The 27,548-nt window shown below is 41.1% G+C and overlaps 1 protein-coding gene across 1 annotated transcript; it reads left to right on the forward strand.

Annotated features, from left to right (window-relative positions):
• Positions 1 to 1,198: 1,198 nt before the first annotated feature.
• LOC121948675 (kinesin heavy chain-like) lies at positions 1,199 to 27,548 on the forward strand. Its single transcript, XM_042494073.1, has 27 exons — positions 1,199 to 1,265; positions 1,373 to 1,575; positions 6,874 to 6,961; positions 7,359 to 7,432; positions 7,538 to 7,642; positions 9,988 to 10,036; positions 10,114 to 10,169; positions 10,266 to 10,353; positions 11,555 to 11,679; positions 14,536 to 14,640; positions 14,922 to 15,070; positions 15,445 to 15,593; positions 15,906 to 16,072; positions 16,339 to 16,407; positions 17,819 to 18,025; positions 18,730 to 18,876; positions 19,109 to 19,297; positions 20,720 to 20,837; positions 20,970 to 21,046; positions 21,192 to 21,301; positions 22,177 to 22,278; positions 22,508 to 22,568; positions 22,656 to 22,727; positions 23,055 to 23,159; positions 23,520 to 23,736; positions 23,876 to 24,034; positions 27,143 to 27,548. The coding sequence occupies exons 1-26, from the start codon at positions 1,199 to 1,201 to the stop codon at positions 24,025 to 24,027; spliced, it is 3,051 nt and encodes a 1,016-aa protein (XP_042350007.1). The 3' UTR covers positions 24,028 to 24,034; positions 27,143 to 27,548.

Genomic DNA, 27,548 nt, shown 5'->3' on the forward strand with positions numbered 1-27,548 from the left:
CTTTCATTTCTAAAGCAGATTATCATCATGTGACTACAGAATCTACTCTGATTGGTTGACATCAAAGTCTGAATCTCCGCTTTGACTGGTCTGTGATGAGTCTGTATCTCCTCTCTAATTGGTCCGTGAAGAGTCTGTATCTCCGCTCTAATTGGTCCGTGAAGAGTCTGTATCTCCGCTCTGATTGGTCCATGATGAGACCGTATCCTTGCTCTGATTGGTCCATGATAAGTCTGTATCGCCGCTCTGATTAACCCGCGAGTCTGTATCTCCGCTCTGATTGGTCCATGGTGAGTCTGTATCTCCGCTCTGATTGGTTATTTATTTGAAATGTTTACATTTTGTGTTTCTTTAAAATCAGAACTTCAGTCTCGTTTTTTTTTTTTTTTTCCAAAGATGAATCCAGATGGAATTGTTAAAGATGTTTTTGAACAAGATTTTTGGGTTTCATTGAATATTTTTAAGATGTTTGTTAAAGAATCTCTTCTTTGTTCTTCTGTATGTGATCAATGTGTCATCTTAATATGAATAAAATAAGTTAAAAAGTAAATCTCCTCCTGAGAAAATGAAGACAAGCCTGCTGTCAAAACAGCCAACCACCTTTTGATATTTACAGAGATGTGTGAGGTAAAGCTCTGACTGGTTTCACTGGTGTGACTGGTTTCGCTGGTGTGACTGGTTTCGCTGGTGTGACTGGTTTCGCTGGTCTGACTGGTTTCGTTGGTCTGACTGGTGTGACTTGTTTCACTGGTCTGACTTGTTTTCACTGGTTTCACTGGTGTTAGTGGTTTCACTGGTGTTAGTGGTTTCACTGGTCTGACTGGTTTCACTGGTCTGACTGGTTTCACTGAAATGCAACAGATTATTAAATCTATTTACAGACTTAAACCTTTTTACACAACAACCTGTTTGTACAAGTTCAGGTACAATTATGAGGTACTGAACTGCAGTATTTCCATTTTCTGCCGTTTCATACTTTGACAGAGGGAAATAATTTAATTTAATAATTTAAGTTTTTAAATGCTTCATCAGTAATGGGTGATAATGTGTTATTTTAAATGAAATATGAAATGTAATACTTTCTTTTTCTTTTGTTAATTAAACATGTTTTTGTTTTACTTCCACGTCGGAAGGAGTTTATAAAAATGTGAGTCCTTGTCCGTGTAGCACACAGCTAATCAGTAATCAATTGATTTCCATGGAAACAGGAGGACTCCATGTCCCAGAGTACCGTGCGGCTCGGTGCTTCAGGGTGGACCTGAGAGGTGGGAGTGGATCCTGACGGAGAGACGCCGATTCAGCCGAGTGGACTGGGACAGAAGCGCTTTGTTTACCGGGCAGTGTTTACCGGACCGTGTTGTTTACCGGGCAGTGTTTACCGGACCGTGTTGTTTACCGGGCAGTGTTTACCGGACCGTGTTGTTTTCGGGCGGTGTCGGTGATGTGGACGCGGCGGAGTGCGGGGTGTGCGGGGTGAAGGTGATGTGTCGCTTCAGGCCGCTGAACGACGCGGAGCGGATCCGCGGAGACAAAAGCATCCCCAAATTTAACGGAGAGGACACGGTGGTGGTGGCGGTGAGTCCGTTACCGACTTTCTGTGTGTGTGTGTGAGAGCGTGAGTGGTTTACACAAGTGAAAAAAGCACACACGCGGTGTTTTACCGGCACACCCTCCGTCAGCAGAAACAATAGAAACACAATAGAAAGCAACTGTTTCCTGTTTCAGATGATTCAGTGAAAATTATTCAGTTTCACCTGAAATCACCACAAACAGAAAACAGAAAAAAAATATTTACACTAATTTAATCAATTAACTGTCAAAATCAGAGATCAGTTTATTGATCCTGACAGCAGCTGAATGGTTCAGTCAGTTACAGCGAATACACTGCCACTGCTTAAAATCTTCATCACAGGCTACCTGTAAACTGCTGACAGGTGTCACTACACAGGTGTGTCTGATTAAAACATCATCATCATCACTACACAGGTGTGTCTGATTTAACATCATCATCATCATCACTACACAGCAGTGTCTGATTTAACATCATCATCATCATCATCATCACTGCACAGGTGTGTCTGATTAAAAACATCATCATCATCATCACTGCACAGGTGTATCTGATTTAACATCATCATCATCATCACTGCACATGTGTGTCTGATTAAACATCATCATCATCATCACACAGGTGTGTCTGATTAAACATCATCATCATCACTACACAGGTGTGTCTGATTAAACATCATCATCATCACACAGGTGTGTCTGATTAAACATCATCATCATCATCATCACACAGGTGTGTCTGATTAAACATCATCATCATCATCACTACACAGGTGTGTTTGATTTAACATCATCATCATCATCACCATCACACAGGTGTGTCTGATTAAACATCATCATCATCATCACTACACAGGTGTGTCTGATTTAACATCATCATCATCATCATCATCACTGCACAGGTGTGTCTGATTAAACATCATCATCACTACACAGGTGTGTCTGATTTAACATCATCATCATCATCATCATCATCATCACACAGGTGTGTCTGATTAAACATCATCATCGCACAGGTGTGTCTGATTAAACATCATCATCATCATCATCACCACTGCACAGGTGTCTGATTAAAAACATCATCATCATCACTACACAGGTGTGTCTGATTTAACATCATCATCATCATCATCATCACTGCACAGGTGTGTCTGATTTAACATCATCATCATCATCATCATCACTGCACAGGTGTGTCTGATTAAACATCATCATCAACGTCATCATCATCACACAGGTGTGTCTAATTAAACATCATCATCATCATCATCACTACACAGGTGTGTCTGATTAAACATCATCATCATCACTGCACAGGTGTGTCTGATTAAACATCATCATCATCGCACAGGTGTGTCTGATTAAACATCATCATCATCATCACTGCACAGGTGTGTCTGATTAAACATCATCATCATCACTACACAGGTGTGTCTGATTTAACATCATCATCATCATCACCATCACACAGGTGTGTCTGATTTAACATCATCATCATCATCATCACTGCACAGGTGTGTCTGATTTAACATCATCATCATCATCATCACTGCACAGGTGTGTGTCTGATTTAACATCATCATCATCATCATCACTGCACAGGTGTGTCTGATTTAACATCATCATCATCATCATCACTGCACAGGTGTGTCTGATTTAACATCATCATCATCATCATCACTGCACAGGTGTGTGTCTGATTAAACATCATCATCATCATCACTGCACAGGTGTGTCTAAATAACAAAATTCAAACTGAAAAACTTTGTAGTTTTCTGTCCTCAATAGGTTGCAATGAAGTTGGACAGCAGCATGTGTCCACTGTGAGACAGTAGAATGTGTCCGCTGTGAGACAGCAGCATGTGTCCACTGTGAGACAGTAGAATGTGTCCGCTGTGAGACAGCAGCATGTGTCCACTGTGAGACAGTAGAATGTGTCCACTGTGAGACAGTAGAATGTGTCCACTGTGAGACAGCAGCATGTGTCAGCTGTGAGACAGCAGCTTTTCTCTGAACAACAGTCAGTGTTTGGGAGCTGTGGACACCAACTGTTTAAATCTTTTCTGTCTTAATGTCCATCTTCAGTGAGGACACTAACTGTTGAAGACCATTTTGTCTTGATGTCCGTCTTCAGTGTGTCTTCTCTGTGGTCGTATGTTGTGCGTCATGATGTTCACACATGTCCAATGGGGGACAGCTCTGGACTGTAGCAGATCAATCTGGTCCCTGACCTCTGTTACCACGAAGCCATGCTGCTGGGACACCTGCACAATGTGTCCTACTGTCTCGCTGGGAGACACAGGGACGTTCCTGAAAAAGACCTGGTCTGGATGACAGCAAATGTTGCTCCAAAACCTGTATGGAGCTTTCAGCTTCATTCAGTCAGTTTCAGACGAGCTCGGGTCTAGAGAAGTTCTGTTTCTGTGATTTTTTTTTTTTAAAGGAAGTATGATATAAAAAAAAAGAAAAAAGAAAAAAAAAAAACACCAAAAAATGTTGCAGCCACAAAAAAAAGCCCAAATATCTTATGTAAAAACATTTAAGAAAATAACAAACATTTTAAAGACAAAAAAGAATTACTAAAACATTTAAAGAAAAAGAAAGTCAATAACTTTTTAAGAGAAAACAAAATTGCTAAAATATTTTCTTTAAAGATTGCCTAAATGTTTGAAAACAAAAATTAGGGGGAAAAAAAATCAAAACATGCTTTCCCACCTGTGGCATGTTTACGTTAAAAGTTACAAAAAAATTTAAAGGAAAAAAAAAACTACCCAAAAATCTTTCAGGAAAATAATAATAATAAAACAAACAAAAACCAACAAAATGTTTTTGTGAAATATTGCCAAAAAAATCTAACAAAACAAAAATAACCGAAAATTTCAAATACAAAAAAAAGAGAAAAAATGTAAAATAAAATAAACACCAAACAAGAAATCATGCCCTCTAAACATTTGACATGTTTTCTTTACAAATCCCCCTAATTTTTTAAGCAAAAAAATTGTCAATAAAGTTTATCACTTTGAACATTAAATATCTGGGCTCAAGGTTCAGTTAAATATAGTTAAAAAAGGATTTACTGGTCATTGACTACTGGTTTTATTTCTGTTTAACACAACGTCCAGGCTTCTTTGGATACAGGGTTGTTTATTTAACAAGGCGGATGTATAAATATAATGAGGTTGATGTATAAATTTAACGAGGCGGATGTATAAATATAATGAGGTTGATGTATAAATTTAACAAGGCGGATGTATAAATATAATGAGGTTGATGTATAAATTTAACGAGGCGAGTTGAGTGCGTTTGTCGTTGCTTGGTCTCTGTAATGAGACGTCATTAGCTCGATATGAACAGATGTTAACGTTTGTTTCTGCTTTAAAGGTTTTTGTTTGTTTTACAGACTCATCTGTGAAAGTTTAGTCTGAAAAGCTTCTTGACAAAAAGAGCAAACACAACCTGAACTCTTTTGTTTTGATCAGAGTAACCCGACATAAACATCCTGACAGAGCATCACAGTTCAGTCTGAAATCAAAAGAAACAGAAACAGTGTCACGTTTGTTCAGATTTGATTTTCTGTCATCTGCCTGAAGGTTTGATTGAGAGAATGGGGGATGGAGCTACAGCAAAGTCTCATGGGAAATATTCTGTCTGCTGAAGGCCGTCAGAGATCATGTGACTGACAGCATCAACACCCGGCTGAGATGTGGCCCTCTGACGGCATGCAGACGAATAATTTAAGCTGTCTTGTATGAAAATATTGAATATCAGTTTGTTTTTGCAGCATTTTTATCACATTTAATTCAAAATGACCCGAAACAGAGCAATGGTCCACTGAAGGCCATTTAGGTGTGTGTGTGTGTGTGTGTGTGAGTGCGCGTGTGTGTGTGCATGTGTGTGTGTGCGCATGCAGTAACCATCTTCTCTTCCTCTGATTTGTTCAGTCGTCTCCCACTGGGATGCAGTTACCATGACAACAGGTGTCTTATTGAAGCACAGAGTGAGGACGAAGGGTTAATCCTTAGTCATTGTTCAGCTGCTGTTTCCTTTTACCGTCCAGTGTTCAATAATGATTCCTCTGGCTGATCGACAGAAAAGTAATCCATTAACTGTTAGGTTTTTATGGATGTATTTCACAGCAGACGTTGTGATGTATCGCAGGAGAAAAGTTTGGGCGGTAAATTATAATAAAATTATAAAATTACTACTAAAAATAATCCATCCATCCATCGTCCCCCGCTTATCTGAGAACGGGGTTCAGCAATACTCTCCAGCTCGTCCTGGGGGACATCAAAGGCCTCGGAGACGAGGGACAACCCTGGCTGAGGCCGACACCCACTGGGAATGTGTTTGACTTTACGCCAAGTCTGTGGACTCAGCTCTCACTTTGGACATACAGGGACCGGAGGGCAGCAGGGTTAGGCAGCAGCGACCCCAGCACCCCATATTCCCTCCGTACCCCCCACAGGACTCCCTGAGGGATGTGGTCATTTTCAGGTTCAGGTGACTTTATTTATATCTACAGGTAGATTTGTTTTTCAGCAACAGGAGAGTGCATCCACAGTTCACACATACATTTAAAACACAAGACAGATACAGAGGTTAAGACTGTACAAAACAGGGACGTGGATGAGGTACTCACAATGCTTACTGATTAGATTAGATTAAAATGTGGTACAAGTGAAGATAAAAGTTAAATTAAAACCAAGAAATTTGATGAAATAAATAGATATCAATAAGCAAAACACATAAACTAGATCTCAGTCCAAGTGCATCTGGACCTATTTAAAAGAGCAATAGCAACCGGAACAAAACTGTTTCTGTAGTGCTTGGTTTTAGATTTTGGGACTTTGAATCTGCAATCAGATGGAAGATGCTGGAATTGACTGACTAAAGGATGGGACTCATCATTACAGACAGCACTGGCCATTTGCTGCAACTGTCTGGTACACAGCAACTCTAGACACAGCTGTGACTCCGCAGTCAGCCGACGAGACCATTTAGTGATCTGATTCAGCGAGTTCCTGTCTCTCAAAGACAGGTTTCCAAACCATGACACAAGGAGGAAGGCTAAAACAGGTTAAACACGTCTGTAAGCGAGACACCACTTTAACACGTCTGTGAACGAGACGCCACTTTAATATGTCTGTAAACGAGACGTGAGGTTGCCATCACTTTTGTTTTGACGGTGTGTTTCCTGTGTTTCAGGGGAAGACATAGAGAGACTTTTATTTTGACATGTTTCCTGCGTTTCAGGGGAAGATGTACAGAGACCTTTGTTTTGACGGTGTGTTTCCTGTGTTTCAGGGGAAGCCGTATGTATTTGACCGAGTCCTCCCGCCGACAGCTGAACAGGTTCAGGTGTACGACACCTGCGCCAGGCAGATCGTCAAAGGTCAGAGGTCATCACTAATTTAACCCTTTATACACACACATATAAGCACAGGCCTACGCATGCACACACACAGGCGCATGCGTGTTGTGTGTGTATTGTGTGCGTGTTGTGTTAATGTTGTGTGAATGTAAATGATGTGTGACTGTTGTGTATGTACTGCGTGAACATCATTCGTATGTTGTGTTAACATTGTGTAAGTATGGTGTGTATGTTGTGTAAATATTTTTGTGTATGTTGTATGTATGCATTATTAATGATGTGTGTATTTTGTATCAATGTTTTGTGTATATTGTGTTAATGTTGTGTAAATGATGTGTGAATATTGTGCATATATTGTATGAATGTTTTGCTGCGTGAATGTTGTGTTAACGCTGTGTGAATGTTGTTTGTGTTTCAGATGTGTTGGGAGGATATAACGGGACGATCTTTGCATACGGTCAGACGTCATCAGGAAAGACTCACACCATGGAGGTCAGGATCCCTCACTGTTTTTTTAATTTATTTATCACGTTTTTCATCCAGCTGATCAGCTGATGTTTACTGTCGATGACGATGAATGTGTTTTTAATCTTTCAGGGAAATCTGCACGACCTGGACCTGATGGGGATCATCCCTCGTATCGCCAGAGACATCTTTGACCACATCTACTCCATGGACGAAAACCTGGAGTTTCACATCAAGGTGATGTCATTTTTACACTGATGACCTCATCGGTCACATCAGTCAGGAGCCGCCAGCGTGAAACTGAAACAAAAGACAATTTATTCAAATACGTTATTGTTTTCATTTTTATGTCCGTCTGTTTCATTCTCGAGAACACCTTTAAGGAAATTTCCTGACACGTCTGAAGGAAATTTAATTTAAACATGAAAGCTAAACAAGAACTATATTTAGGTCTGACTGTCCCATAATGAAAGACACTAAATCACTTTAGTTCTTGGACAAATCAAAGTAAAATGAATTTTATGGATTGAATAATATCTGTGATAAATATTAACAGGCTGATCTATCAGCTGTAATATAACAGCAGAGTACAAACTGATTTCAGCCAATCAGAACCAAACATTTAAACATAAGTGGTGGTGACGGTATGATCTGATCTGAAGGAATTACATAACATTTAATGTGAAATTAAAATCATCCTGATTAAAAATTTATAGTGACCTGTTAGGATTTAGGATCACCTCAAATGTAATTTTTCTTAAACTACGTTTAAGAAAAGTGACAATAAAATTACCTTGTACCTTGTATAATATGATCTGTGGTTTTAAAGAAGCTTCTTTTAGAGTCACTGTTGACAAACTGAGCAGAAAACACCACACACACACACACACACACACACACACACACACACACACACACACACACACACACACACACACACCACACACATATTCAGTAGCTCAGTGATAGACACAACCAGGTCATTAAAAGATATTTGGTCTCAGATTTATTGCATCTCTGATAAACTGCAGGCTCCTGTGGGAAAAAAAGCTTTGCAATGCATACAGTGATGTTATAACTACACAGCTCTGTTAGGAGAAGCTCTGAAAGATGTTTTTCAGCTGATTTCAGCTGAAACTCAGAACGTAAGCTGCTCCTGACCAGATTCAGTCTGCAGCATCAGTTACCGTGGTGATCTTGTCTGCAAAATCAGTTACCATAGTGATCCAGTCTGCAGCATCAGTTACCGTGGTGATCCAGTCTGCAGCATCAGTTACCGTGGTGATCCAGTCTGCAGCATCAGTTACTGTGGTGATCCAGTTTGCAGCATCAGTTACCGTGGTGATCCAGTCTGCAGCATCAGTTACCGTGGTGATCCAGCAGAGGTTAGACCCAGGAGACTGCGGCTTTAGACTCAACACTCTTCCCTAAGACACTAATCTGGCTTTGTGGTGCAGCCCCCAGGTGGTGATTTTTGTTTTTAATTTTCATAATTAATTTTCAGTATTTTAATTCCATTATTCTTTTAATTGCTTTCTAGGAAATCACATTATGATTAACACTTTAATATGAAGAATATAATAAGTAAATATTACCAGAATCTGATGAGCTGCTCAACACATCACATTAGAATAAAAACCTGAACATGTTTGAGGTTGTCACCGTTTAAGTTTTCAGCCGTGGGAAACAGACTTTGATGAATATTTCAAACAGATCTTTTCTGGACAGCTGGGACTCTGTAGTTTCTTTTATTAAAGGTATTGATTTGTCTCTTTTGTGTCATTTTCAGTAAAAATTAGCCATCTTTTTTATAAAGAATCTAATGTGAGATCAGACGTCCTGCAGCGAGCAGCGAGGCGTTCACTGACCCACCTGCTCTCCATCTGCTCCCTGTGCACCAGCTGCTCCCTGCTCCTCTCCAGCAACAACACCAGAAAATACCATCCAACATAAAGTGACCTGCCACACATAATAACAATAATAATAATGATAATAAAAACATTATTTATATAGCACCTTATATGTAATAAAATAATGTGTAATATAAGAATAAAATAAACATCAACAAACATGCCAAACAGAGAAAGGTCTGGAAAAGTCAAACAAAAAGGCCAGAATAAAATGCAAACACAATATCTCAGCAATGTTAAAGCAAATAAAAATATAAAAGTGATACAGGCAATCACAAAAGCCAGTTTAAGTACTAAATGAATAAAGTTTTACTAAATATAATAATAAAAACAATGAAATTAATACATAATATAAGAGGACAACATCACATCAGTGAGGATAAATCTCACTAACCTGTTTATTTACAGTGGCCAAATAAAAGCATACTGCGTCAAAAATGTGTGTAATTTTCATTGCTATGTTGTGGCTGGTGTTTAAAATGGTAGAAATGATCACAGAAACCGAATCATTTAATGAGAGTTATGATTAAATGTGTAAGAAACGTGTGTGAATGCTGAGGTTTAAGTCGTCAGTCTGAACGGATGAATTAAATATCTTTTTTTCCCTTGAAGCAGAAATTTGTCATTTTGTAGGAACAGAATTTAAACAGTGTGTCTGTTTTTTTTCTGCAGGTCTCTTATTTTGAAATCTACCTGGATAAAATCCGAGACTTACTGGACGGTGAGAAAAAAACTGAAAAACATTTGATGTTCCGCTTTTTAAACTCAAACTGATAATGACTGTGATTCATGTTTTAGTGTCGAAGACCAACCTGGCTGTTCACGAGGACAAAAACAGGGTTCCTTTTGTCAAGGTACCTGCGCTGCACTAGTTAAAATACTACAGCATACTGATACTATAGCATCAGTACTACGGTAACAGCACTTAACCGGTGTGTACTTCCTGTCAGGGCTGCACGGAACGTTTTGTTTCCAGTCCTGACGAAGTGATGGACGTCATCGACGAGGGGAAAGCCAACCGACACGTCGCCGTCACCAGTGAGTTCACACCTGCACCGCCAGTACTACAATACAGCATTTACCACTAATACTGCCAATACTACAGTACTGCTTTTACCACTAATACTGCCAATACTACAATACTGCTTTTACCACTATTACTGCTAATGCTACAAAACTGCTTATACTACAATAAAGCTTATACCACTAATACTGCTTATACTACATAAAGCTTATACCACTAATACTGCCAATATTACAGTACTGCAAATACTACAGTACTGCTTTTAACACTAATACTGCCAATACTACAATACTGCTTATAAATTGTGAATGGACTTTTCTAGTCTTATTGACCACTCAAAGCGCTTTCAAACTACATTGTCACATTCACCCATTCACACACTGGTGGCTGAAACTACTGCACAAGGTGCCACCTGCTACTCAGTAATCATTCACACGCGCTCACACTCCGATGATGCGGCATCGGGAGCAATTTGGGGTTCAATACGATATTTACGTAAATACGTAACGATACTTCAACATGTTACCTGGAGGAGCTGGGGATCAAACTGCTGACTTTCGGATTAGAGGACGACCCGTTCTACCTCTGAGCCACAGCTGCCCCACTAATACTGCCAATACTACAATACTGCTTTTACCACTAATACTGCCAATACTACAGTACTGCTTATACCTAAATACCGCCAATACTAAAATACTGCCTATACCACTAATACTGCCAATACTACAGTACTGCTTATACCACTAATGCCGCCAATACTACAATACCGCCTATACCACTAATACTGCCGATACTACAGTACTGCTTATACCACTAATACTGCCAATACTACAATACCGCCTATACCACTAATACTGCCGATACTACAGTACTGCTTATACCACTAATACTGCCAATACTACAATCCTGCCTATACCACTAATACTGCCAATACTACAATACTGCCTATACCACTAATACTGCCAATACTACAATACTGCTTTTACCACCATTACTGCCAATGCTACAGCACTGCTTATACTACAATAGTGCTTATACCACTAATACTGCAGTACGCCCCCCTCAGACTCTGAACAAATAACATCAGGATTTTGTTTGTTCATTTTTCATTGATACCACTGCTGCCTCTGGGGGGCGCTACGCTGATAATCTGGTTCTTTTCTTTATTAGATTTAAAAGGTGACAAGATGTATTTCTTGTTTCTTCGTCCTACAGATATGAACGAGCACAGCTCTCGCAGTCACAGCATTTTTCTAATCAACATCAAGCAGGAGAACGTGGAGACGGAGCTTAAACTGTCGGGGAAACTTTACTTGGTCGACCTGGCAGGCAGCGAGAAGGTCACACCGCTCCACCACGCTCACTGTGTTTAACACATTTTATCATAGATTACATTATTTCACATTAACACAACATTCACGTAACTTTAACACAGCATCAACACAACATTCACATAACCTAAACAGAACATCAACACAACATTCACATAAACTTTAACAGAACATCAACATAACATTTATACAACATTCACATAACTTTAAGACAACAGCAGCACAACATTCACATAAGTTTAACAGAACATTCACATAAGTTTAACAGAACATTCACACAGCATTCACACAACATTCACATAACTTTAACAGAACATTAACATAACATTCACACAACAGTCACATAACTTTAACACAGCATCAACACAACATTCACATAACTTTAAGACAACGCTGCAGAACATTCACACAACTTTAACACAGCATCAACACAAGATTCACATAACTTTAAGACAACGCTGCACAACATTCACATAACTTTAACACAGCATCAACACAACATTCACATAACTTTAACACAGCATCAACACAACATTCACATAGCTTTAAGACAACGCTGCACAACATTCACATAACTTTAACAGAACATTAACATAACATCAACACAATATTCACATAACTTTAACACAACAGTCACATAACTTTAACAGAACATCAACATAACATTCACACAACATTCACATGACTTTAACATAACATTCACACAACATTCACATAACCTAAACAGAACATCAACATAACTTTAACAGAACATCAACATAACATTTATACAACATTCACACAACATTCACATAACTTTAAGACAACAGCAGCACAACATTCACATAAGTTTAACAGAACATTCACACAGCATTCACACAACATTCACATAACTTTAACAGAACATCAACATAACATTCACACAACACTCACATAACTTTAACACAGTATCAACACAACATTCACACAACTTTAACACAGCATCAACACAACATTCACATAACTTTAAGACAACGCTGCAAAACATTCACATAACTTTAACACAGCATCAACACAACTTTCACACAACTTTAAGACAACGCTGCACAACATTCACACAACTTTAACACACAGCATCAACACAACATTCACATAACTTTAAGACAACGCTGCACAACATTCACATAACTTTAACACAGCATCAACACAACATTCACATAACTTTAAGACAACGCTGCACAATATTCACATAACTTTAACAGAACATTAACATAACATTCACACAACATTCACATAACTTTAACACAGCATCAACACAACATTCACACAACCTTAACACAGCATCAACACAACATTCACATAACTTTAACACAACATTCACACATCTTTAACACAGCATCAACACAACATTCACATAACTTTAAGACACAACACGCACAACATTCACATAACTTTAACAGAACATTAACATAACATCAACACAATATTCACATAACTTTAACACAACAGTCACATAACTTTAACAGAACATCAACATAACATTCACACAACATTCACACAACTTTAACACAGCATCAACACAACATTCACCCAACTTTAACACAGCATCAACACAACATTCACATAACTTTAAGACAATGCTGCACAACATTCACATAACCTACACAGAACATCAACATAACATTCACATCACTTTAACAGAACATCAACATAACATTTATACAACATTCACACAACATTCACATAACTTTAACAGAACATCAACATAACATTCACACAACAACATTCACATAACTTTAACACAGCATCAACACAACACATTCACATAACTTTAACACAGCATCAACACAACATTCACACAACTTTAACACAGCATCAACACAACATTCACATTCACATAACTTTAAGACGCTGCACAACATTCACACAACTTTAACACAGCATCAACACAACATTCACATAACTTTAAGACAATGCTGCACAACATTCACACAACTTTAAGACAATGCTGCACAATATTCACATAACTTTAACAGAACATTGACATAACATTCACACAACTTTAACACAGCATCAACCCAACATTCACATAACTTTAAGACAATGCTGCACAACATTCACACAACTTTAACACAGCATCAACACAACATTCACATAACTTTAAGACAACGCTGCACAATATTCACATAACTTTAACAGAACATTAACATAACATTCACACAACTTTAACACAGCATCAACACAACATTCACACAACTTTAAGACAACGCTGCACAACATTCACATAACTTTAAACACAGCATCAACACAACATTCACATAACTTAAAGACAACGCTGCACAACATTCACATAACTTTAACACAGCATCAACACAACATTCACATAACTTTAACACACACATTCACATAACTTTAACAGAACATCAACATAACATTCACACAACATTCACATAACTTTAACACAGCATCAACACAACATTCATACAACTTTAACACAGCATCAACACAACATTCACATAACTTTAAGACAACGCTGCACAACATTCACATAACTTTAACAGAACATTAACATAACATCAACACAATATTCCCATAACTTTAACAGATCAACATAACATCAACACAATATTCACATAACTTTAACACAACATTCACACAACTTTAACACAACATTCACATAACTTTAACACAGCATCAACACAACATTCACACAACTTTAACACAGCATTCACAGAAATGTAACACAACATTAACATAACATTCACATAAATTTAACCTAATGATAAATAAAATTAACAGATCATCCATTGATTAATTGATTGGGCCATACAGGAACGGATATTTAACTGGATTATTTTATCATTCAGCCTCTTTCATGAATGTAATCAAAATGATTTTGATGTTCAGGTGAGTAAAACGGGAGCAGAAGGCGCTGTGTTGGACGAAGCCAAAAACATCAACAAGTCTCTCTCTGCTCTGGGAAATGTCATCGCTGCTCTCAGCGAAGGAAAGGTGACTCCTCGCTTTACCGGTGCTAACATGATGCTAACTAATGTGATGCTAAAATGATGCTAAGTTACGGGATGCTAACTAACGGGATACTAATTAACATAATGATAATATAACATAATGATAATGATAACAATATAATGTTAGCCAGCCTAGTGGTGTAGCCTAAACCTGAAAAACTTCCTGTATGTTGAAATTTCCATTTTAAAGATAATTTCAGCTTCCAGTTAAACTTCAGCACTCACTGATATCATTCTGAGGTAACTGTGTATGTGTGTTTTTAGAAAAGCCACGTCCCATACAGGGACAGTAAGATGACCCGGATCCTACAGGACTCTCTGGGGGGAAACTGTCGGACCACCATCATCATCTGCTGCTCTCCTTCTGTTTACAACGAGGCCGAAACCAAGTCCACCCTCATGTTTGGACAGAGGTACCAAACAGTTCAGGTTATTATCATGATCGTTGTCCCCTCAGGATGAACCTTCATGTTCAAACAGAGGTACCAAATGGTTCAGGTACAAAATATAGTCGACTACAGTCATAAAAATACAGTTGACAAAATACAGTCATCAATATACAGTCATTCTAACAACTTTTTAACCGACAGAAAAATCTGTTGTCTTAGAAAAGAAAACAAAGTGTCCAGTTTAGAGTCGGTCCAGCAGGAGACATCACTGTACTCCGTGTGTGTGTGTGTGTGTGTGTGTGTGTGTGTGTGTGCGTGCGTGTGCATGTTGACATCAGTCTGTCCATCAGTCTGTTCATCCGTCCTCCCCTGTCTGAGTGTTTGTCTTCGTGTTGCAGAGCTAAGACCATAAAGAACACGGTGTCAGTGAATCTGGAGCTGACGGCTGAAGAGTGGAAGAAGAAGTACGAGAAGGAGAAGGAGAGGAGCCGGAGCCTGAACATCGTCGTTCAGAAACTGGAGAATGAGCTGAAGCGCTGGAGGAAAGGTAACCCCGGAGCGGCGGGACGATGGGTCGGGCTGGGCTGGTTCAGCCGGTTTATTCCTGAACATGATCCGTCAGACCCTGAACAGTCCACGATACACTTGAACACAGGATGTTTTTTCTCAAGTGTCACTAGCAGACTGAAGCTCAGTGCAGACGGTAGCTAACAGAGTGATCGCCGACTTGTCATGTGATCGTGTGAACGCTGCTCACGCTGTTGTTTATGAGCTTTTCAGAGTTAGAGTCAGAGCGAACACATTTCTGGTGTTTTCAGAGGACATTTGTCTAAAGATGAACCTGTGCTGACTCCTCCAGGTGAGTCTGTACCTGTGGAGGAGCAGCTGAGCAGCAGGAGCAAGAAGAGCAGCAGTGAGATGCCAGCGGAGACGGACAGCTCAGCTCAGCCCCCTGTCCCTCTGTCCGATGAGGAGAAGACGCAGTACGAGCTGATCACCGACTTGTACCACCAGCTGGACGACAAGGTGAGTCAGAATCATTCACGTGTGATGACTGGGGACCAGTCAGTCCACTAGCGTTATATTTCCATTCAGATGTACTTCATGTCAGTACTATTACTTCATGTCAGTACTGTAACTTTATGTCTGTACTGTTACTTGTGTCTGTACTGTTACTCTTGTCAGTACTGTTACTTCATGTCTGTATTGTTACTTCATGTCTGTGGTGTGTTTGGGATGATCTGGAAAATTCTTGTATTTTTTTTTGAATAAACAATGAATTTTTGTTTCAGGATGAAGAGATCAACCATCACAGTCAGACGGTGGAGAAACTCAAACAGCAGCTGATTGATCAGGACGAGGTGAGTCTCACCTGAGGTTTACAGTTTCACCTGACAGTTGAGGGTTACAGTCTCACCTGAGTTATACAGTCTCACCTGAGTGATACAGTCTCACCTGAGCAATACAGTCTCACCTGAGCAATACAGTCTCACCGGAGCATTACAGTCTCACCTGAGTTATACAGTCTCACCTGAGCAATACAGTCTCACCTGAGTTATATACATTCTTACCTGAGTGATACAGTCTCACCTGAGCGATACAGTCTCACCTGAGCATTACAGTTTCACCTGAGTTATACAGTCTCACCTGAGTTATACAGTCTCACCTGAGCGATACAGTCTCACCTGAGCATTACAGTCTCACCTGAGTTATACAGTCTCACCTGAGTTATACAGTCTCACCTGAGCGATACAGTCTCACCTGAGTATTACAGTCTCACCTGAGCTATACAGTCTCACCTGAGCGATACAGTCTCACCTGAGTTATACAGTCTCACCTGAGCGATACACAGTCTCACCTGAGCGATACAGTCACCTGAGCATTACAGTCTCACCTGAGTTATACAGTCTCACCTGAGTTATACAGTCTCACCTGAGCGATATAGTCTCACCTGAGCGTTACAGTCTCAACTAAGCGATACAGTCTCACTTGAGTTATACAGTCTCACCTGAGTGATACAGTCTCACCTGAGCGTTACAGTCTCACCTGAGTTATACAGTCTCACCTGAGCGATACAGTCTCACCTGAGTTATACAGTCTCACCTGAGCTATACAGTCTCACCTGAGCGTTACAGTCTCACCTGAGTTATACAGTCTCACCTGAGCGTTACAGTCTCACCTGAGTTATACAGTCTCACCTGAGCGTTACAGTCTCACCTGAGTTATACAGTCTCACCTGAGCGTTACAGTCTCACCTGAGTTATACAGTCTCACCTGAGCGATACAGTCTCACCTGAGTAATACAGTCTCACCTGAGTTATACAGTCTCACCTGAGTTATACAGTCTCACCTGAGCGATACAGTCTCACCTGAGTGATACAGTCTCACCTGAGTTATACAGTCTCACCTGAGTTATACAGTTTCACCTGAGCGTTACAGTCTCACCTGAGTTATTACAGTCTCACCTGAGCGATACAGTCTCACCTGAGTAATACAGTCTCACCTGAGTTATACAGTCTCACCTGAGTTATACAGTCTCACCTGAGCGATACAGTCTCACCTGGGCGATACAGTCTCACCTGAGTTATACAGTATCACCTGAGTGATACAGTCTTACCTGCGAGTCTCACCTGAGAGTTATACTCTCACCCGAGTGTCTCATCTGAGTGTCTCATCTGAGTGTCTCATCTGAGTGTCTCTCCTGAGTGTGACAGTCTCTGGTACAGACCTCCACAGTAGTGAGTATCTGATATCAGCCTTGTTCTCCCCCAGCTGCTGGTGTCCAGCCGTCAGGACTACGAGCGCCTGCAGGGGGAGCTGTCCCAGCTGCAGAGGGACAGCGATGCGGCCAAACAGGAGGTGAAGGAGGTGCTGCAGGCGCTAGAGGAGCTCGCCGTGAACTATGACCACAAGAGCCAGGAGGTGGAGACCAAGAACCGCCTAAACCAGCAGCTGAACGAGGAGCTGGCACACAAAACTGTGAGTCCACATCGAAAGACAAGGCTCAAGATGTGACACTGGTGGGACCATTGGGAGGGAGGACTGTTGAATGATAGGACACTTAGATGTCAGGACAGTTGGATTTTAGGACATTTTAATATTAGGACAGATGGATGTTAGGACATTTTGATGTCAGGACATTTGGATGTTAGGACATTTGGATGTCAGGACATTTAGATGTTTGGACAGGATGTTAGGACAGTTGGAGGGTTAGGGCAGTTGGATATTAGGACAGTTGGACATTTGGATGTTAGGACAGTCAGAGGATCAGGACAGTGTGAGGGTTAGGACCATTGAACATTTGAATGTCAGGACAGTAGGAGGGTTAGGACAGTAGGACATTTGAATTTTAGGACAGTAGGAGGGTTGGGACAGTGGGACATTAGGATGTCAGGACAGTAAGAGGTTTAGGACAGTAGGACATTTTTGTATGTTAGGACAGTGGGAGGGTTTGAAAACTGGGACATTTGGATGTCAGGACAGTCGGAGGGTTATGACACTGGGACATTTGGATGTCAGGACAGTAGGAGTGTTAGAACAGTGGGACATCTGGATAACAGGACAGCAGGAGGGTTAGGATAGTAGGACATTTGGGTTTTAGGACAGTGGGACATTTGGTTGCTGGTTCTATGTCTGTGTATGTGTTGTTATGATCAATTCTTGTTGTTCTCTCATGTGTTCAGGTAAGTCTGGAGACAGTCCAGCGGGAGTTGTCCTCACTGCAGGACATCAGTTCTCACTATAAGAAGAGGTCCGCAGAGATCCTCAGTCTGCTGCTCAGGGACCTCAGTGACATCGGCAGCATCCTCGGGACCACAGACCTCAAAGCTGTAAGACATTCACACTTCCGTTCATTTAGGACACTTCAGTCTGTCTCTGTCTCTACAGATGACAGAGACAGTATTTTATACACTGAGGACACTTCAGCCCGTCTCTGTCTCTCCAAATGATGGAAACAGTCTTTAATAAACTGAGGACACTACAGTCTGTCTCTGTCTCTCCAGATGACGGAGACAGTCTTTAATAAACTGAGGACACTACAGTCTGTCTCTGTCTCTCCAGATGACGGAGACGAGCGGCGTGATGGAGGAAGAGTTCACCACAACTCGTCTCTACGTCAGTAAGATGAAGTCGGAGGTCAAATCTCTGGTGAACCGCAGCAAACAGCTGGAGGTCAACCTGACGGAGAATATCAGCAGGATGGAGTCCAGTGAGACGGAACTCAACACCTGTCAGCTGCTAGTCTCTCAGGTAACACCTGCTCACCTGTCAGCTGCTAGTCTCTCAGGTAACACCTGCTCACCTGGTGTGAGGTCCGGGGTTCTGCCATCTAGAGGTGTTTTGGGGGGCAACTGGCGGCTGAATCGATTGAATCTCTGTCGAGTCTCATGAAACAAAGGACTGTTCCATTCGAGCTCTGCGGGGGTGTCTGATTTTTACAAAGAATTATTTGATTTATCTCAATAAATCACGATAAATAATTGGGATGAAAAATGTTTCAAACTGGTTTAAAATAAAGCCAAACACCAGACCAGACCAGTTCACTGAATTTTACCAGGTGTCCCACATGATTCAGCAGGCAGTGACAAACAACATAGTGAGTCCGTTTGTAACGTTACTTTTTAAATCAGAGACCACGTTGTTTATTGTGATATTTAAGTATGTATTTTGATATTAAAGTGGATGCAAAAAATGCATCGCCTTTCACAGGCAGAGTGTATGACGGGTGAGGAGAGGGGAGCTCACCCTCCTTGATAAGAGACTGGCAGGGATTGTCGGGGAACCCCTCCTGTCTCCCACGCACCTCATCCTCGAACACTGCCAAATAATTAAATAATAGTGATTGAGTTTATATATCCACACATCGACTGACTGCATCTGAAGAGCTACAGGTGTGGGGAGTACACTAACTGAGCGGCAGCTGTGTGCAACGAAAATGTGATGATAATAATAATAATAATAATAAAAATAGTGATTAGAAATGTTATTTGTATAGCACCTTTCAAAACACAGTTACACAGCGCTTCGCAGTGAAATAAAACACATTCAACACAGAGATACTAAAATACATAAAACATAAAAAACACAGTATATGATGTATGATAACATTATATCAAACTATCTCTTTGTATCTGCCTGACTGAGGCATCGAATATGGCAGCAGTGTACACATTATTTGCCCTCCTGTTCACCTTTTTATGTATAAGAAAACATTTCATAACATGCAAATATTGTTGTTACGTGAGAGGTAATATTTCGATTTATTTTACACAATGGTATCAAAGTCTCGCTTTTCATCCTTCTGCCACTGGAGTCACAGTTTGTCCTCTCACCAGTTTCTGTGCGTATGCAGGAGTCAAAGTATCTGTGGAGAACAGCACGTTTTCCCATCAAGTTTGTTTTGAAAGTGGCATATGCCTTCTTTTGTGCATACACGTGTAAATAAATAAATAAATAAATAAATAATTTACAATATTTACAATATTTCCCAACAGAAATAACCCTAACCCTAACCCTAACCCTTCATACGAATCACCATAAAAATAATAAACAAAATTAAGCCTCTGTTTCACTGTGTGTGTGTGTGTGTGTGTGTGTATGTGTGTGTGTGTGTGTGTTTGTATGTGTGTGTGTATGTGTGTGTGTGTGTGTGTGTGTGTGTGTGTGTTGCAGCTGCAGGCAAAGATCGTGTCTCTGACCGACGACCTGCAGAAGGTGGAGCAGAAGAAGAGGAAGCTGGAGGAGAGTCAGGACGCTCTGATGGAGGAGGTCGCTAAACTCCAAGCTCAAGGTCAGACTGCGTCACCATGGTTACAGCTGGCAACCGTTCTTTCAACTGGTAAAAACTATCAGAGGAATAAAACAAAGTAATGTAAAGAAGACAAAGAAAAATTGCTGTGTGTGTGTGTGTGTGTGTGTTCAGGTCAGATGCACGAGGTGACAGTGATGGACAAAGAGAAAGAACACATGAGCAGACTTAAGGACGCCGTCGAGATGAAGGTAAAATCAGTCATTTTCTTACCATAATCAGATCTTTAGATCAGCTGATCAGTTCGTTTAATCAGCTGATCAGATCGTTTAATCAGCTGATGAGTTGCTTTGATCAGCTGGTAGTTTGAACTCAGAGACCTGCTGTGTTCTGCAGAGAACTCTGGAGGAACAGATGGAGAACCACAGAGAAGTTCATCAGAAGCAGCTGAGTCGCCTCCGAGACGAGATCCAACAGAAGCAGAGAGACACCGATCAGCTCAAAGAGTCAGTTATTGATTATGTCTCCCTCGGTAACATCACTGATATCATCTGCTCCCCCATAGATCACAGCTGTGTGAGCGGCCTAAAATAAAGCACACATTTTTATGCGTTTCCTATATGCACTACACCACGTCCGCTGTAACTGTGTACAAAATACTCTTTTTGTTTTTTTAGTCACATTGATGGATTAGTCGAGTTTTAGGTGTAGTTCTATTTTTCTTTGATTTGTTTTGTTTACTTTTTGACTTCTTTTTGGTTTACATTTTTAACTTGAATGACTTTTAAGTAGTTAAGGGTTAGGGTTACTTTAGGCCACAGCTTCATAGCCTGAAATAGCTCTCTACAATGTGTGTATAAATGTGTATATGAGTAAATGTGTGTATGAATGTGTATATGAGTAAATGTGTGTGTTAATGTGTGTATGAGTACATGTGTGTATGAGTAAATGTGTGTATGAATGTGTGTATGAGTACATGTGTGTGTTAATGTGTATATGAGTACGTGTGTATGAGTAAGTGTTGTGTACGAATGTGTATATGAGTACACGTGTGTATGAGTAAGTGTTGTGTATGAATGTGTATATGAGTAAATGTGTGTATGAGTAAGTGTTGTGTATGAATGTGTATATGAGTAAATGTGTATGAATGTGTATGTGAGTACACGTGTATGAGTAAATGTGTGTATGAATGTGTATATGAGTAAGTGTAGTATATGAATGTGTATATGAGCACGTGTGTATGAGTGAGTGTTGTGTATGAATGTGTGTATGAATACATGTGTGTATGAGTAAGTGTTGTATATGAATGTGTATATGAGTACGTGTGTATGAGTAAGTGTTGTGTATGAATGTGTGTATGAATAAATGTTGTGTATTTCAGTATGAACCGGGCGCTGCAGCTGGAGAACAGGAAGCTGCATTCTGACTTGGAGAAACTGAAAGCTGAGGATCAGAACAAAGATCAGAAACTCCAGAAACTGTTGTAAGTTTGTCCCTTTGTGCTCACCATAGATTCAAAAGGCGCCTCACATTTCCCACGTGGTCTCTGTACAGCCGTTTTCATGTAATTTCAGTTCAATATAAAAACCCTGAGTGGAAACATTAGAAATGAGAGAAAAGTGTTTTTCCTGTTGTTGGTGCAGAAGTTGGTAAATGGATAAAACAGAAATGTTGGAAGATCAAACGTGCAAACATCAGTTTGTGTGATTCAGGTTCCTGAATGAAAAGCGAGAACAAGCCAAAGAGGACCTGAAGGGTCTGGAGGAGACGGTGGTAAGCGGATTATTTTTATTATTATTTTTAACAATGATCATGTCTTTATATCCGTGTTCAGCTGAGTTCTTGTCTTTCATTCATCAGGCCAAAGAGCTACAGACGCTGAACTACCTGCGAAAAGTCTTCATCCAGGACCTCGGCACTCGAGTCAAGAATGTAATAAACCTACCTGTTCGGGTTTAATCTGTCAATAACAAAGTCTTCAAAACTTCTCAGAGAACTTATTGAATCAGCCTCAGAACAACCATCCTCACCTGTCCAGGTGTGAGTGGGGTTTTGGGGTGAGCGTGGTGATGACTTGTTGGCACTGCAATAGGACAGTGGTGTGTGCTGACACTCAGCTGTTTCGATGCTCGTTCTTCACAACAGTTGGCAATTCATGAGAAGTCTGAAGAGGATCTTACTGTTTCTGTTTTCTGTTCGACCGTGTGTTCTGTGATGAAGCTGAATGTCAGAATCAGAGTTTTCTTGTTTCTTCTTCAGAGTTCAGAGAACGACAGCGATGAAGCCGGTGGCAGTCTGGCTCAGAGACAGAGGATCATCTTCTTAGAGAACAACCTGGAGCAGCTCAGCAAGGTCCACAAACAGGTCTGTGACACCTGTTCACCCGAGTCACTGCTGCTTACTGTCAGTCCGTCCTTTTAAAACAACTCACCTTTGACCGTCTGAGGCTGAACGAGTCACGACTCTGAGGCTGAACGAGTCACGACTGTCTGAGGTTGAACAAGTCACGACTGTATGATGCTGAATGAGTCACAACTGTCTGAAGCTGAACGAGTCACAACTGTATGATGCTGAATGAGTCACGACTGTCTGAGGCTGAACGTGTCATGTCTGTTTGAGGCTGGACGTGTCACATCTGTTTGAGGCTGGACGAGTCACGACTTTGAGGCTGAACGTGTCACGTCTGTTTGAGGCTGGACGAGTCATGTGTCTTTGTGTTTCCAGCTGGTGCAGGACAACGCTGACCTTCGCTGTGAACTACCGAAGTTGGAGAAGCGTCTTCGAGTCACAGTGGAGCGAGTCAAAGCTCTGGAAGGCGCCCTGAGAGACGCCAAAGAGTCGGCCATGAGGGACCGCAAACGCTACCAACAGGAAGTGGACCGGATCAAAGAGGTTGTCCGCTCCAAGAATGTGTCCAGGAGAGGACACTCTGCTCAGATAGGTGAGGGACAAGCCCAGACGAGTCTTGAGGACCTGCCGGTTTTCAGAGTCAGTTTGATGAGTCATTCTGAGGAGAATCGTCAGACTGAATCTGCTTCATGTTTAAAACGGCTGACTTCCTGTCTCCTGTCTCCGTATAGCCAAGCCAATCAGAGCGGGCCATCAGCACAATCAGCAGCTGGCGTCCTCGCCATCCATCAGACCGGCCGTCAAGGGAGGGGGGGCGACGTCCAATCCACGCCATCAGGCCCCCCGACAGCAACAACAAGCCCATCACAGCCACAGCAAGTGAGATACAGGTGAGTCACAACCACAGCAACACAGCAAGCGCAGCAGCCCAACAACCACAGCAACTGCAGCAACCCAATAATATCAGCAACACAACAACCGCAGCAATTCAGTAACCATAGCAACCGTAGCACAACAACCACAACACACAGCGACAACCAAAACAATGAAAAACCTAACACAACACAGTCCATGTTTATTATTTAAATTGTGACCCACAGAGAGAGAAATGCACAGCAACAACAACAACAACAACAACAACACAGTTGCCAAGACACATTTCTTGAAATCTTTTGCCTCAAAAATAGTAAACTCAAAACACAGTTTTCAAATTGCATAATGAAAAACCTGTGACACCTTATTTTTTTTTAAATCTGAGCTCAAAGTCAATCTGTGTTTTCTGGATCACAGGCGCAGCCGTTGAAATAAAGACCACACGCAGCTACTCATCAAAATACAGAAAATTCTTCAGACTTGGCTCCAGCAAGACAATAAATGCATTTTAAATTTCACAAAAGAAATATTTACGACTCATTAGTAGTTGAAATATTTCAAAGCACACACGTGATTTTTCATTTTGCCGCAGCATCATGTCTTTCTGCTGGTTAATCCAGACGCTGTTGACGTTTTTAAAAATTAGCCTCTTCTTCATCAGCCCGTCGCTGTGTTTCCTGCAGTCTGATGTTTTGAAGGAGTGCGTCAACAATGAGAGCTGCTGCTGTTGGGAGAAGACTCGAGTCCTTCACCCTCAGTTGGTGTCTTCTTCTGCTGAGAGGGAATATGCGTTTAGACAAAAACAGACACAGTAAAAACAGTATTGAAACATCTGAATGCCCCAAAAACCTTCAAAACAAAACAATTCCCAGTTCTCGTCTGCAGTCTCCTGATGAAGGGTTGTAATCATGGTCCCGCTTCCCTTAAAGTCTGAGCCAGCCCTAACTATCAGCTTTGTGAGCTCTGTAAACAGAGTGTGCAGGTTTGGAAGGCATGTATTCATTAAAAATCTTTAAAGTGAATACAAAATGTGCAGAACTTCAAGAAAATAAAATATCAACCAAAATATTTAAAGAAAAAGAAAAAAAATCACCAAAAATGTTGTAAGAGAAATAAATGCCAAGATTTTTAAAGAAAAAGAAAATCACCAGAGAGGCTCAGCAATGATAGAAACAGATGCATGTCATATCACAATAACGATAGGTGTGAAATCATTAATTGCACTCTGATGATGTTGAGGGAGATGATAACAGTCTCATGCACATGTTGATACGGAGGTGTCCAAAGGCAGGATCACAGCATCAGCGCAACCAGGACCAGACCAGGATCAGGGCGAGCGAGGGGCACAGTGTCAAGTCAAGTCAAGTCAGTTTTATTTATATAGCCCATTATCACAAAACATGGTTTGCCTCAGAGGGCTTTACAGTGTACGACATCCCTCTGCCCTTAGACCCTCACATCACCCAAGGAAAAACTCCCTAAAAAGAACCCCTGTAACGGGGAAAAAAAAAGAGGAAGAAACCTCAGGAAGAGCGGTAGAGGATAGTGAGGGATCCCTCTTCCAGGACGGACAGACGAGCAATAGATGTCGTAAATAGCAAGTGAAATACAATCATGGCAAAAAAGGAAAGAGAAAGAGAGGGGGGGAGAGGGGGGGGGGGTGGGGGGGGGGCACAGAATAATAGAAACAGATGCATGTCATATTACAATAATGGTAGGTGTGAAATTAGTAATTGCTCTCTATGATGATGTTGATAGAGATGATAACAGTCTCATGCATATGTGAAAGGGGGTTGTCCAAAGGCAAGTGCTGTGTCAGTACAGCCACAGCACGAGCACAACCGAAGGCCATGGTCAGGCACAGTCAAGGTTACGGCCAGGATCCGTGAAAACTAGGAAACAAGGGAGCAGGAATGCTCCGGAGAGGCAGCGGGATTAGCGTAGTGCAATTCAACAGACCCAAGGTGGTGAACAGAAAAAAGGATAAGGACTCAATGAGGATCCTAGAGTCACTGATCAGCAGTTACGACTTACACATGAATGACAGAGAGCAGGAATAGAAAAGAGAGAAAGAGAGAGGAAGAAGAGCTAGAGTGGCAGGTCTGAATGGACTCAAAACCACCCCCGAAGCTCTGCCACCTCCCCCTCCTCCCCGTCACACGGAAAGGAAACTTGTGCTCCAGGAATATACACACTAACGAAACGAGGGTCTCTAATCAGCTATTATGGCTTAAATATGAAAGTCAGAGAGCAGTGTTAGTCCCCACTGCTCTCTGACCCCTATAGAAAGTCCCCAGGCAGGTTAAACCTATGTCAGCCTAACTAGGGGCTGGTCCGGGCAACCTGAGCCAGCCCTAATTATAAACTTTATCAAAGAGGAACGTCTTAAGTCTACCCTTAAAAACGGAGACGGCCTCTGCCTCCGTGACCGAAACTGGAAGGTGGTTCCATAGGAGAGGAGCGTGGTAGCTGAAGGCTCTGGTTCCCATCCTACTTTTGGAGACTTTGGGAACCACAAGTAACCCTGCGTTTTCAGAGCGCAGTGATCTTGAGAGTTGGTAAGGAACTATGAGCTGTGACAGATAGGACGGAGCCTGAACATTTAGAGCTTTGTAAGTAAGGAGGAGGATTTTAAATTCAATCCTGGATTTCAGAGCCAATGCAGAGAAGCTGAAACAGGAGAAATATGATCCCTTTTCTTGGTTCCCGTTAAAACACGAGCAGCAGCGTTCTGCACCAGCTGGAGAGACCTAAGAGATTTGTTGGGCAACCGAATAATAGGGAGTTACAGTAATCCAGCCTAGAGGTGACAAATGTGTGCACTAAGTTTTCAGCATCTGTTTGGGACAGGATAAGTCTAATTTTTGCGATGTTACGCAAGTGAAAGAAAGCCGTCCTTGAAGTTTGTTTTATATGAGAGGCAAAAGATACATCACAAAACCTCTGACAGTTGTTGCAGTCCAAGAATGGTGATGCTCTTTCCAAAGCAACTGATCAGTTAAATCTAAAGAATTATAACTTCCCTGAAGTTAGCATGTTTAGTTTCTATCACTGAAACCTTTGGAAAACAGTCTGGTGATCAGTTTTATCAACATCAGTCTGTTCATCACTTCCTGTCTTCACAGGTGGCAGACTTCTCTGGATCCGTTTCCTTTTCTGTGGATCTTTGAAAACCCGAACTGTCCTGAACTGTCCTGAACTGTCCTGAACTGTCCTGAACTGTCCTGAACTGTCCTGCTCTCACCACTCTGCCTTCACTGGAATCAGACTCCTTGTTTCCACAACTGTCCACCTTAACAGCCATTCCACCTTAACAGCCAACAAGTGCTTTCTCTCTTCCTCTGAGTCTGTTCAGCTCTCTGACTCTGCCTTTCCTTTTTCCGGCACAAAATCTGCCCGGTGCTCCGAGTCTGTCTTTGTTCGATAAGTCATTTCATGACGAGACAAATGATTCAGTTCAATGTGTTCGATACGAAGTTCATTAAGTTAATCAGCAGTTTTTAAAATGAATTAAATGACAAGTTTAATGTG

Source organism: Plectropomus leopardus, chromosome 10 (assembly GCF_008729295.1).
Source record: "Plectropomus leopardus isolate mb chromosome 10, YSFRI_Pleo_2.0, whole genome shotgun sequence".
Taxonomy (NCBI): Eukaryota; Metazoa; Chordata; class Actinopteri; order Perciformes; family Serranidae; genus Plectropomus; species Plectropomus leopardus.